Source organism: Plectropomus leopardus, chromosome 7, assembly GCF_026936395.1.
Source record: "Plectropomus leopardus strain MGB_pleo_1.0 chromosome 7, ASM2693639v1, whole genome shotgun sequence".
Lineage (NCBI taxonomy): Eukaryota > Metazoa > Chordata > Actinopteri > Perciformes > Serranidae > Plectropomus > Plectropomus leopardus.
Genome location: NC_142182.1, coordinates 14714502 through 14728208, shown reverse-complemented (window position 1 = coordinate 14728208; position 13707 = coordinate 14714502). Strand labels below are relative to the sequence as shown.

The 13707-nt window shown below is 42.6% G+C and overlaps 1 protein-coding gene across 1 annotated transcript in view; it reads left to right on the top strand.

Moving 5' to 3' along the window:
* Positions 1 to 2034: 2034 nt before the first annotated feature.
* The window catches only part of b4galnt4a (beta-1,4-N-acetyl-galactosaminyltransferase 4a), a 165271-nt gene continuing 153598 nt past the window's right edge, over positions 2035 to 13707 (top strand). The window contains exon 1 of the mRNA XM_042495373.2: positions 2035 to 3875. Coding sequence (XP_042351307.2) covers positions 3734 to 3875 — 142 coding nt within the window. The 5' untranslated portion in view covers positions 2035 to 3733. The remainder of the gene's footprint in view (positions 3876 to 13707) is intronic.

The window sequence follows — 13707 nt, the reverse complement described above, 5'->3', positions numbered from 1 at the left end:
TTTTTTTGTGCATTACGTTGAAGGACAGTACACAGCTAGCAATTTTTAGCTCTAAAAACGTTCCACGAATGCAACCAATGCAATGTTTTAGTAGCATTCTCAGCTTCTTTTGGTTTTGATGCCATTCTTCTTAAATTAGGGTAACATTCTCTATAAATATAAAAAAATGTTAAAGATTTTTGTAACATATAGTATGTTAAATTTTCATAAAATAAAAAAAAGTTCTCAGGCCTCAATAACTTGTTCTGAATGTTGATTTAAAAATGTTCTTCCTTTCTTCTCATGTAACATTGTGGGAATGTTTTCAGCATCACGAAAACATCCTCAGAATGCTGCAGGTATAACGTCACATCTTAGTGAGCATTTAACCTCATAGGGACATTAATTGAAATGATTAACATCTTTAAAACATTCTTTGAACATTAGATTAAAACGTTTTCTTTAAAACAGTATTGCAACTTGTAGGTAATGTTAGCCAATGTTGTGGGAACAACATGCTACCTGCAGCCTATACATCAACAGCACACTAAAAAAAATCTGTTTTTCCACTATAAACAGTTTTTTTGTGTACTTTATTTTTTAGCTCCTGGACCCAGACACTGTTTTTGCTAGCTCACTGTTCTGACCATCAGCTGGATTTACTGGGACTCTGAAATGATGCAAAGCCATTGTTAAAGATATTAGTTCCACCTGTGCTTTTTACTGCTATTACAAGTCAAAAAATGTTTTCTGTTTCTAAAATATGAATGATATGGCAGCATAGTGTTATGGATGGTGAGATGGAATATCCACTTATTTATCTACCTGTATTTTTTCCCTCACAAGACTGAAGCACCACCAACTTGCAACGATTGTAGTTAAGACTCTGTTGCCTTAATGTAGTGATTGCTCTTTCATCTTTGACCAGAGGGCGGCAGTCATGCGCGTGTTCTGAGTGCGTTTGCAGGGTGTCACCACACACACACACACACACAACACACAGGCTACATGATGTGCAATTCCTTTGTAACGAGCAGCAAAGCCAAAATAAGGAATATTATGTCAGCCATATTGAAATCATAAATCTGCAGAATGATTTTGTCATCTTCTCTTTAAATATCAGACTGCAGTTGATTTTCTATCAAAAACTAGATGGACTTTTAACTACGTCTGACATCACTGAAGTTTGGGAGGTTCTGGTTTTGGGAGGTTCTGGTTTTAGACGACCACTCAGATGAGACAAGAAATTCACGTCACCAAAACACGTTTCTGCAAGATTATGATGGACATTTTCCACCGTTTGTGACATCTTTTTGAGTGAAAGCTAATTGGTTTGTTGAGAAAATAGCCGGCAGATTAATCGATAATGAAAAAATAATCATTAGCTGCAGTCATATTTGAAACTCATCATCGAATTTTTTTTGTTGTTGAAAATATTTGATTATACTTGATGGGAGGATTTATAATGGCAAAAACAAAATATAAAATAAAAAATAAAACAAGGGAATTTGAGAATGAGAAAACTATTCAGCAAAAGGCATCTATTGAAGTTTGTCAAACAAATAAAAAAAACTACCAAATACATTTTCACTTGGTGATTTCGGTGACGATCATAACAATTGAGATTTTCAAAGGTTTGTTGTAAAAAATAGCTCATATGGGGGACGATTGTTGCAGGAAACTTATTTTAAGAAGGAATATCGGATGAGTGAGCCAAAAACTGACAGAAAACTAGTATATCCGTGCACAGATGGCGTTTTGATCCATTACCCATATTAGGCAAGGCAAGGCAGCTTTATTTGTACAGCACATTTCATACAACAGAACCATTCAAAGTACTTTACAGAGGAATAAAATATAAAAACACGATAAAGGATATAGACTCAATAAAACAGTAAAGACATAAGATATGAAAGGTAAAATGAATTACAAAATAAAGAAAAAAATAAAATTAAAAAAATAATTAAAAATAGCAAAAGTGCAGACAAGAGGTGCAAAGATAAAAGGAACATATAAAATGATATAACAGTAGTTTCGTTTCTTGAGCTGTGTCTCCAATGCACCAAAACGCGACTCGTCATTATTTTTCAAGTAAGTATGGATCCTTGAAGTCTGGGGAAAAGGGCACAATAGGAAAGCTTAACAAGTTTGAGGCTTTGCGCTCAGCTATTGGATGATGGATCACAGTAGTAGCCTACCAAGCAACGGTGAGGGCAAACGTTGTCATCCCGCCTCCTGTGGACCCTCTGCAGGCCTGTAATTGGTCGCCAGACTTGCCATTCCCCTCCCGCCCAGGTTAGGTTGCTCTGCAACGTTAAGATGCTCAATTGATGGGCGTACTGAGCTGTGCAGTGAAAGGAGATACCCTTTACGTGTTTCATTGTAGCAAAACAAAACCATGTTCTATCTTGGTTACATCACTGCTTGTTGCTGGTTTCTCCGCGACACCCTTCCTGGAGCTCAGCTGTTTTTTCTCCCTGCGCGCGGCGACAAGCGGGTTGGACGATGCTATTGCGGCGTTTTAAAGGGAAAAAAGCTCATGACAGAATAACAACACAAGGCAGTGCGTCGCCGCCAGCGCCACATATCAGTGTTTCTTAGTTTAAATCCGGATGAGGTGCTTTTGATCTTTCTCGCACGCGCGGTTGGACTCGGACAACGCAGGTAGTTTTGGGGAGAATTTGGTGAAACGCACCTGCCGCGAACCGGAAAAAGCACATGGACATCTGTTCCCTGGACCTCAAGTCGGACATCTGAGTATTTCTATCAAACATCTCTCTTTGTTTGGCCGCCATGGAGCATGCACAGTTTTCAATCTGCAACCTCGGTTTGATTTTTACTCGTCGCGGGGATTCAAACCAGCCCGAGTGTGAGGATGACAGTTGATCGCCCCTCCTCTCCCGGGACTTAAATAAAAACGCGCTCCATCTGAATCCGCTGCCCTCGATCGGAGTCTCAGTTTCAGCTGTGTTTAACAATAGATGGAGCGCAGAGGGCTGTGACATTTGGTTGATTGCCACCTTCCCCTGATCAGGTTACCTTCACACGCGCAATCCGTCAGAGGTGTCACCGGCAGTCATATTTCACTGGAGGCCTTTTAATGTCATTTGTACTCATTTGGAAGACTGTCGCTCTGTAAGGAAGTGTTGCAGCACTGTGGAGATATCACCTCTCCACATGGAAACTAAATTCTTGCTCGCTGATACTTTGCGCTAAACCCCATGGCCCGGGGATGATCCTTGAGTAGCCGATAAAATAATCAGCGTCGCGGTGTCAGCAAAGGCTTGAGCTACAGGGGATTTGTGTAGATTATCGCCGGACTGCTATTTTGCTCCCCCGGTCACACTCTTAACTGAACTTAGCAGCTTTTGATCTGCAGCCTTTTCCCTGCTGCTGCAGCCAGCCTGGAAACTCCAGCAGGGAAGCCTGTTTACAAGCCACGCTATTCATAAGGGGGGAAAGGGGAGGAAAAACCGGGTTGCATTCATAGGCAATGACTGCCACAGAGGTGTTTGGACCCAGATCTGAGGATACGACGCGTTTGGCGCTGCTGTCACCCCGTGGATCCGGGGGAATGAGGCGCGCTTTAAGGCAGTAGTCAACACTCGTGTTTACGCGCAGGCTGCCTGCGATGCCGTCGCTTTGAGCGGGAGACCTTCAGAAAGAGCCAGACAGAAATAAAACACAGAGCAGCCACTTTCCGGACCTCTTTTGACTATCTACCGGGCGGCTACCGGAGGATGTTTGAGCCAGGATGCTGCGCTTCCCCGTGAAGAAGATCCGGAAGCAGTTCAAGCTCCTGCTGCTGCTGGTGCTGCTCACCTCCGCCGTGTGGTTCACCTACCTGCACATCAACCAGGGCAAGACCATCAAACTCCACTTCAACTACGGAAAAGGTAGGATTTCTGTGTCTGTTCATCTCATGCATTACTCTGTCAGGCTTTGTAAAAAGGAGTCTTGTCTTTTAACCTGATGGATATGAAGTAACAGCCCCTAAAGACGTGTTAGACAGGAGGCAGTACCATAAACTAGTTCAACACCACTATAAAGTCACCTCTGAGAACAGTGAGCTCCTGCAGGAATATTAAAGGAATATTAAGGTGACATCCTCAACGATAAAAATGCAATACAGCATCGTAAGGCCTCTGTAAAGTCACCACATACACTGTAAAATCTGACAAGCTGATTTTACTTCGAATAATATTGGAAACCGACTGCCTTGAAAAAGTAAAGTAAACATAACTATGAATTTTAACATATGTTTATATTTAATTGTTAAGTTTACTCCAAGTTAAGCTGCTGTTACTTAATTCTTTGAAGTATTTGCAACTTAAAAATGACAAGTGATATTACCTTGTTCTTTTATAACTTCAGTAAACAAAGTTAGCCTGATGTAACTTGATCATCACAAAGAGGAGTTTTCAGGGGATTTACAAGCTCTGTTTTGTCAACATGTTTAAGTAAATACAAATATGACTGGCCAGTTTGCAACCAGCAGAATACAGATATATAGCACAGTATACTTAGACTGATTGATTTAATCAAACTTGTCATTTTTATGTTGCAACAACTTCACAAAACTAAGTAAATATAACTAAATTAAGAGTAGACTTAACAGCTAGCTGTAAAGTAAACACAAATTAAGACCAATAGTTCTATTTACTTACGTTTTTCAAGGCAGTTGGTTTTCTAGATTTTAAAAAAAGTAAAATTAACATGTCAGATTTTGCAATGTAGTAACAAGTATATCAGAGATGTCAAAATCCCAATCTCACGATAAGGTCAGTATGAACACCACAGGCGCAAAAAGTCCCTTTATAAATATAAGTAGTTGCATGGATTTATGACAAATGTGTCCTTGCTGACTTTCACACACAGATTGTCCTCCCTGTGGGTTGTGTGATGGGTACGACCAGAGAAGAAGTATCAGAGAGAGGCAGCCTGTCTCATAAATTAACAATAGTTTCCTTCTCTGGGCTAAGTAAAGAGCACCGCGGTGTCGGGCCAGGTCGAAAGCCAGACCCCCGCCTTCAACATTAATAATCAAAGGGCTGTTCATGAAGGTGGCTACAGAGGTCATAGGCATGCCAGTCAGACTTAGAAGAAAATATCAGCGGCTCGGTCAGTGCAGGGGAGGCAGGTCTCCACCTGCTGCTGTGATGCTTCGTATTACCAACGCTTGATTGCATTAAGCCACTGTGCACAGCGCATACGGCTGGTTGTAAGTGATGCAGAGCATCGTACAGGAAATGTTAATGAAAGAAATACTGATGAAAGGTGCTGGGCGACATAACGTACCCACAGTTACTACAGATTCAACATGGGACAGCGGTGTACTCTGTCTCCCGCAGCTGTCTGTGTAAAGTGATACCCAATGATTATGATGTCCTTGAAGAGTGTACACCATGCACGCACGCACACACACACACACACACACACACACGCACATGCACTGGCACACACGATGCAGTGACACACAGGGATCATTTCATTGACTCTGATCTCAGCCGTGGGGTTTTCCCAGCGACAGACTAGATTTAGTTTTCTGATGTTGAGAGTCCTGAATCATACTGATGGCTGACGGCTGCCACTCTGGCTTCTTGTGTTTGGTAACTGCAGCTAAGTGAACTGTGAGATTGTGTCATGAGCTACTAATGTAACACAGTGCTCCTGCAATGAATTCCACATATATGACGTTTATATTATTCCACCATGAATGTATATGGCAGATATGTCTCAAGAAAAGTACACAAAAATGTACATAATAAGCCTCATATGAGGCGGATTTATTGCAGGGCTTTGGTGTTGCATTGCACCGTATCATACAGGTGCTCATGATATTATGTCTCACAGATGAAGTTGATGTAATGAATGGTCACTCTCGTCCCCATATACTAAGCAGATTTGTTGGATATCGTTGCATTGTGCTTTCTTTAGCCTTTGTGATGTTGCTGTTGCTGCACTGCTGATTTTGTGCCCAAAAGCATGATTGTCCTTTTCATTCCCTGAAATCGCATAGCCCGCTGATATTTCCTGAATTTACTGTGTTCCTCATTTTAAGGATTCCGCTAATAGTATGCCTTTTGTGACTCGTCCGCTGCGGCCGTCTGGCGAGGGCAAGAAGCTGTTATGCTGTACTTTGCTGGTCTGTGTGTCTAATTGACTGTCTTCCATTTAGCAGGCATCTGAGCAGGTCAACTCACTTAACCTCTTATGAATAACATGTCCCCTCTCGCACCAAGGGTTTCTAAGTGAGATGTAGCCATTACTGAAAATGGGGCTCTATGAAGTGTGTAAATATTCATATCAGGCTGGCAGTATTCTCTCCACACAAAAATCTTCATTGATTCTTTGCACTGAGGTGGGGCAGGTAGAAATAATGTAATTTCATTTTTGGCCTGAGTCCTCCCTTATTTAAATATGAAATGACAATTTGTCAAATTTCCATTCCACTTGTTCCTATTTTAGAGGAAATTAGATTTGTCTCAGCCAAATCCTCTCCTTGAGGAAGCACACGTATTAGACAGATTGCTGCTAGTACTTCATCCACTAGATAATGTCTTATTGGCATATGACCAGCAGACTTATGAGAAATATAAACATCTTGGCATAAAGTGCCCCATTGAGGCTTCGTCTATCTAATTGTGAATAATGATTTGAGAAGCGCGTCGGAGACAGTTTACAGCAGGTGATTTTACACACATTCTGTGTAAAGTGTTCCAAAGTTCAGTCGGCTCACCTCTGTGTGCTCATGTGTTGGTTGACTGGGTCAACATAATGAGGGGGCAGAGGCCTGAGACTTTGAGAGGAGACCTTCTTAATGGTCCCCCACAGAGTCTTCATGGCAAACAAACACGGCTTTGTAACGCATTCAACGTTTCTCGCTGAAACACATCATGCGTATCCTCAAGACCTAACAAACGCCTTGAATACATTTTCTACTTCATAAAACATTTGCAATGGCTTTTGTGAACGCTTTGAAACTTTCTTTGTTTACACATGTTGGCGGCCTTTTGTCGTCTTTTAACCCGGCATTGCCACCTCTTTGGTGCATTACATCCACCAGCTGTAACTGCTCTTTCCATGTGGTAGTGATTTGTATGAACCTACTTGTGTGTGTTTTGGAACTGCAGTCCTGGATTTATCAGACATTACCTGGTGGATCTGTATGTGTGTGTGAAAATGTCCAAATCAGCTAGAATAGATATTAAAGTGTTTATTTACAAAGCACTTCTTGGTTAACTTTCTCAGTGACTTGTAGGTCTTTTTAAGTGCAGAGCAACGTCTCACTGCAGTAGGTCTCAAGACTATTTGGTCCTCGAAAATCATCATGTCAGTACCTAAATTGGGAAATTGGCTTTTATATATTATGGCCCACACAAGTGGAACAACCTTCAGACACTCTTAAAATTAGACGCACTAATCCCTCTCAATCAATTTAAATCTCTGTTGACTGACAGAGCGCAGTGAATGCATGTTATCCTTGAGTGATGATGTCCTTAGCGTTGATGTTTTTGAGTATTTGTTGATGTGTGCAGTGCCTATTGTGTGTTTTTGCCTTAATATGCACTTTAGTTTCACACTTCTCATGTTTTGCAGATGTATTTTGTAGTGTGCTGTTGTTTTTGGTTTTTTTTGCAATGTAATCAGGGCGTCTTTGTAAAAGAGAGCTAAACTAAACAAAAAACTCACTATTTCAAAGTCCGTGTAATGTCCGAGCCCAAGTATGACTAGAGCAGGTCATAGTCCGGAGAATTCAGTCAGTGAGTCGGCGGGTTGATGAAGTTCCTGTCATGTGACTGGCGGAAAGCAAAAAAAACCCAAACATCTGAGTATGAAGATGAAGGTTCGTTTACACGTAGAAAAGCATCTAACTGGAGAGATGACGAAATTCTAAATCTTCTGTTGGTAAAGACTGATAGCGTAATAGTGAGACAAATTCAAGGAACGGCAAGAGACTTGCTCGTTAATACCCAAATTACCAACCAGCTATGTAGCAAAAGACTGCAATTTCCGCAGCATACTTTTTGCATCATGTCCTGCCTCATGCACACTTTACCCAAGCTCCACGCTTTCCTAAACCAAACGGAGTATTTCCAGTAGGTGAGAACGCATCTGACATAGACCATCTCCTGCTGCGTGTTTCCTGATTTGTTTTTCTGGACATTGTGTTGAGTTCTCACAAGAAAACATCCATAGAGACACAAAAAAGGCCCACTCCAGTCTCAGAACAGTAATGGAAAGTCTGAGGTTGAACTCTGTGGTCTGGCTGACAAGAATCTGGGTGCGGCGGTGAAAGGAAAGCACTCTCGACAGGTGCTGATTGCCACGAGCAAGCTTCAAATAGCAATGTTCTTGTTTTTCCCGGGCTAGTGACATTTACATCGTATAGTTTTAAAGGGTTTTGCTGGGTCTATATGAGCTGTGGCGTTACGAGCCCAACCTGTGCATTACCAAGTCTATGTATTGTGTCCGCTTGATTTTCGCTAGTCTGATGAACATGTAATTTACCTAAAAAGTAATATGTGGTCATTGACATCACACTGTGGTGGGCAGGCAAAGAAATCATTTCAACGGATCATTTAGCACCAAGCCAGCTGCAGACACATTGAAATGGACACTAAATTATTCAGAACAGGATGGAGCTGTGTGATTGACTGGTGATTGAATGGTGATGGGCAGTGCGCTCACATTTTTTGTAATTTTATAGAAAGTAGAGAGAGACAGAGAGAGACGGATCCAATATCAGGGAGGTAATGGCACACATGAACGGCAGCTCATGAAGTGAGGAACTTGATTTCTGGCAAATTATTGAAGTTGAAGTTACTTCCTACCACAGAAATAGAATAAGAGGATAACAGACATTTAAGTGTTTGCTGTTGTCAAATGAGTGGTTAAAAAAAGGTGATTGTTGGTTGTTGTTTTAGTGACATCACACGTCAGCGGGGCCTTAAAGTGTGTCACAGTCACTAGTTTGAGAACTCTGTTTTGGCCATCTGTACATACTAAGCTAGTGTTTTATATTTGCTCTCTCCTGTTGATGCTCATCATGTAGCCTGGTTCTATAATCAACGGAGATCGGACACAAAAGACACCTCTTGATCAGAATTGGGTGCTTTAAACCCATACCTGTAATTCAGTACTGGTACCCAGTCATACCTTCATCAGTACTTTTATTTTTGAACAAGCCTCAGGGGGAATGTAGACTTAAAAGCAATTCTGCTTCTCTGCTATTTTCTCATCACACGTAGAGTTCCTCTATCTTCTGTCACAGTCCATCTGTCTCGCTGTGATAGGCTATTACCAAAGTAGTTTTGAAAAGAAAAAAGACAGGATGCCATAAGCATCACAGCAGATTATCACTACAGCGATAGTTTGGGTTCTTTGGGGAGCCCATAAGCTGGAGCTGTGGCTAGCATCTTGGCATTTGGGTGCGTTCGCCTCTTGTCTGAAATTGAACCCGGCGGAGCTCCACTTCCAGCCTTGGAGCTCCATGGTAGGCTTCCAGGCTTTAGGGCCCTGGCGTTCGCACCCAGATGCGCTCTCTGGTACAGAGATTTGGCACCAGTGGATTTAAAGTGGATCACTACTTGTTAATACCAACATAATTTAGTTTGATACCCGTAAAAGTACTGAGCTAAGTACCCATTTCTCCATGCTTCCCACCACTCTGTACTGCAAAACCTCACCTGAGTGAGTTCTCAACTTGCCTCAAGTAAGTTTATACGGACATTAGCCTGCTATAAAGGTCATAGTTCTTTGCAAAGCTAACAGTGCAGTTAAAAAATGGCTGCCACTCTGGCAGTGCTGCTATGTTGATTTGAATTTCTGCTCTACTCTTATTGTATTTCTATGCCTCCTACCCTGTGAAACGTCTCTGCTTGAGGAGTGAACTTTAGGTAGAGAACATACATACAACAGAGCAGTCTTGATTTGCTCTGTGTATGAGTGTATCATTTAGCCTCTCTTGTTTACGAACCAGCCAGTCAGAAAAATATAATCACACTCTCACACACAGACACACACACACACACACACAGACCCTCACACACACACATTACGTCCAATGGGGCGTAATATTTGGGTGTTTCTTGGGGCATTCATTTATCTTTTCTTAAAAGCCAAGGTAGTTGCTGTAAGTGTGATGATGAGGAAAGCCAAAAAGGTGTAATTAAATAGTTTTCAGATTGCACAGTGGCCAGACTAGCCTTATTTAATCAGAATTTCAATGAGGAAGTGTGTTGGCAGGCAGCGCTGCGGTGCATATTAGATGAGTGCCACATTTATGCGGCCACCCAGTTGTACAACAGCCCCCCTGTTTACCAGCATCAACAGGTCCACTGAGGAGGAGGAGGCTGGCTGCTGCATACAGGCCTCTATTGATTAACTATGATTACACATGTAGAGGCACGCACACGTGCATACACTCAACAACCCCTGTACGAAAACACAAATATGTTGCCTGTATATTTGTAAAATGGCTCATAATGCACACATCCCCGCTCTGAAGGGATAAGGAGGAAGTCGGAAGGGGAAGTCTCAGGGGCCTCGACAGATTGGCTGCTTGGTTGCCCATGGAGACAACATATGGAGAGGAACATGCTGGGCTGGTGGGATGTTTCAGCGCTTATTTTATCAAGACCGATGAATTCAAAGGTTTTGAGGAAGCTTTTATGCGTTGAATATCCTCAGAGAGACTAAAAATAAAGCACATGTGGATGCCGTAGCATTGTATTGTGCTCATATCTCTTGATAGGAAGGTGAAACTCCAACCGCATACGCACACACACACACACACACACACACAAACACACAAACACACTTGGACATAGTTGCAGTTCAGTATCAAGTTGGATTTGGCTTGTTGTATCTCAGCAGCAACACCCTCAGGCTTGCTGGCTGTCATGGTAACCATGCCCTCCGATGTCACTTTTCCTAATTTTAGCTCTTGTGGTTCTCTCGGATGGTCAGATTTACCTCGGCCAGAACCACTCTGTAATCCCGGCGTTTGTAAATGCTTTCAAGTGTACACAGCACCTTTTTCATGCCATTATTTATTCATGTAACAATGAATATTGTCAATTAACCTTTCAGATTTGTGAGTCATGCAGCGGCTCGATGCCCTATTGCCCCTTTGGTGAACAGTTGTTAATGGGAGAAGGAAGAACAGAGCAAAAATAACAAAACCATAAACAACCTGCATGCTTAGTGAAAAAGCAATTTCCGAGGCAGTCGTGTTGTATATCTTAGGTGTGTTTCTGACAGCTGAATTTAGAAGCTTTTACAGGAACACCGAGCCCAGCGTGGGAGCAGTCTGCAAGTCTGCATCAACAAAGTGGTTTGGGCATGTTAAACCGGGGTCACATGTGAACCCAGCTGGGCAGTGCGACTTTTAAAGATTGCTTCCATTTGGGAATCCTGGGGCCTTTTATATCACTGTGTAAGAGCTCCGTTAATCAGATGAAAATGGGGGGAAAAAAAAAGAAAAAGCTTTTCATCAGGAGACATCCTGAAAGGGGTGAATTATGAAATTGTAGCTGTACTAATGTGGTGATTTATATTCTTTACAGCCATACTGTTTGGCTGGCTTAACAGAAATATTTCTGAGACTGAGCAAGCACATAATTCGATTTTCAGACGGAAGTTATTGCTGCAGAAACCTGGATGTTTTCAGTGCTGTGATTATAAAATTGAGAAGTGGAATCTTACAGTGCAATCTTTGAGAAATGATTAGATCTAACTGTACTGATATGGAGAGACTGCATTATATATGAAACAGTCATTTAATTTAAAGCAACCGAATCTTTGACGTCTTATTTCATTTAAAGGGCTGCATCATAAAAGCACGTGGCAGTCAGTCCATTGTAAGCTTGTGTCTGGGGAACTGGGATGGGACTGTCAGAAGCTCTACCATGAATCTGCCCCACAGCTTATCTGACCAACCCAGTAAATCTCTCTCTCTGGGTAATTCCACAGCAAGGATGAACGATGTCCCCATAACAACTCGCACAGTGCATCGTCAATGTGCCTGGATGCTGTAGGACCTGTGTGGTGGAGGTGGAGACAACGGAAGGATTAAGAGGGGGAAATAACACCTCCTGCTCTTCTTATGCGTTTGCAGATATTTCATTGTCCATGCTGTCATATTGGTGCATTTGCTCAGTTTCATCCCCACTTGCATCTCTAAAAATATGTTATTGTAATCTCTCGCTCAGTAGTGATTAGCATTTTCTTGCTTGTGCAAAATGCACAGTGCTACTGGACCGAATTTATTATGGTGCTAAAATAATTCACACTCAGGATCTGTTACATTCACATACCCACAGTGCATTTCACAACCCTCAAGTGTTGCTTGTAATATTAACAGATGTGGATATAGGATCGAGGGATGAAGGGAGGCTAGGTTGGAAGGTGAGCAAAAGCGTTGGGAAAAACACAAGTCCGGAGTGTGTTAACCTCGGGGTTAATGAAATTTGTGTTGGCCTGCCTAACAAGCCACCATCAAGGTACCAGCTCTGCCCCATGCAGATGAGAGTTCTGGCCCGCTGCCACAGCTTTGCCGCAGGAGATTTGTCTGTGTGTGTGTGTGTGTGTGTGTGTGAGAGAGAGAGGGAGTTAGCGAGTGAAACAGAGAGATTTAGTGTAAAAGAGAGGGAAATGTGTATGTGTGATGTAGTTTGTTTTTTTTCCCAGTGTGTTATTGCATGTGTCTGAGAGTGCGCACCACCCCGATCTAGCTGCCGTCTGCACTTTAGCCCCAGTGTTTAGCTGAGCAGAAGAGGAAGCAGCTGAATGATGGCACTGTCTGCCCGCTGGCACGCTCGCTGCAAATGGGGGACGAGCATTTGGGGAGGAGGGACAGGGCAGAAGAAGGACACCCTTCTCACGCAACAGGTGGGACACGCAGCAGGATGCACCAGGAGAGGATGTGGCTGTGACTGTTAATATTCCCAGCCCTTTGTGGAGAAAAATCTGTTTGTACCTGGAACTGTGTTGGTTGTGTCCAGATGAGATGAGCTTTGCTGTGGAAAGCTATTCAGGTGTGTCTTCCGTATGCAGCGGGAGGGTCTAATAATGCAGCAATCATACTGTTAAACAATGCCATCTAGATTTAATTAAGACCAATTTTCCTCAGTAGAGAGATAAAAACCAACACAATTTGGACAATTTACTAGGAAGCTGCTGGGAGACACAGAGGAGAGGAGTGTAAATCTGAGACTGAGCAAGTTGTTGGTGAATTTTAAGAAATGAGAAGCCACCGGAGAGCGAGAAAGAAAAGAGGGAGTGCCACAGAGACAGATGTCAGGTGGGAGTATCGACTGCAGACGATCATGATCCTTGTCATGATGGGATTTGTCAGTTTCCCCGCGCTCGGGCCCGGTTCCGCTCTTTACTCCCCACCTCTGCAGAAGGATTTTCTTTCATAGGGTTTCTATGCAGCGCCGGGCTGTATCAGCTCTGGTGTCGCCTTACTGTAAGTGATCCGGACTGAGCAGGATTTCAATCAATCATCAAAGAGTGTGTCTGTGCGCTCCCTGCTGCTCAGAATGAGCTTTCTGTAGCGGTGGTTAATGGAAAAGGTCACCTCTCCTCGAGGCTGTGCTGGTTCTCAGCAAAGACAGAGAAAGGATCAGAGGAGAGGACAGATAAACCTCAGAGACAGAAGAAACACAGGGGATGTTGGTCGCATTGTAATCACCTTTGTGGATATGTTTTTTTTCAGAGCTC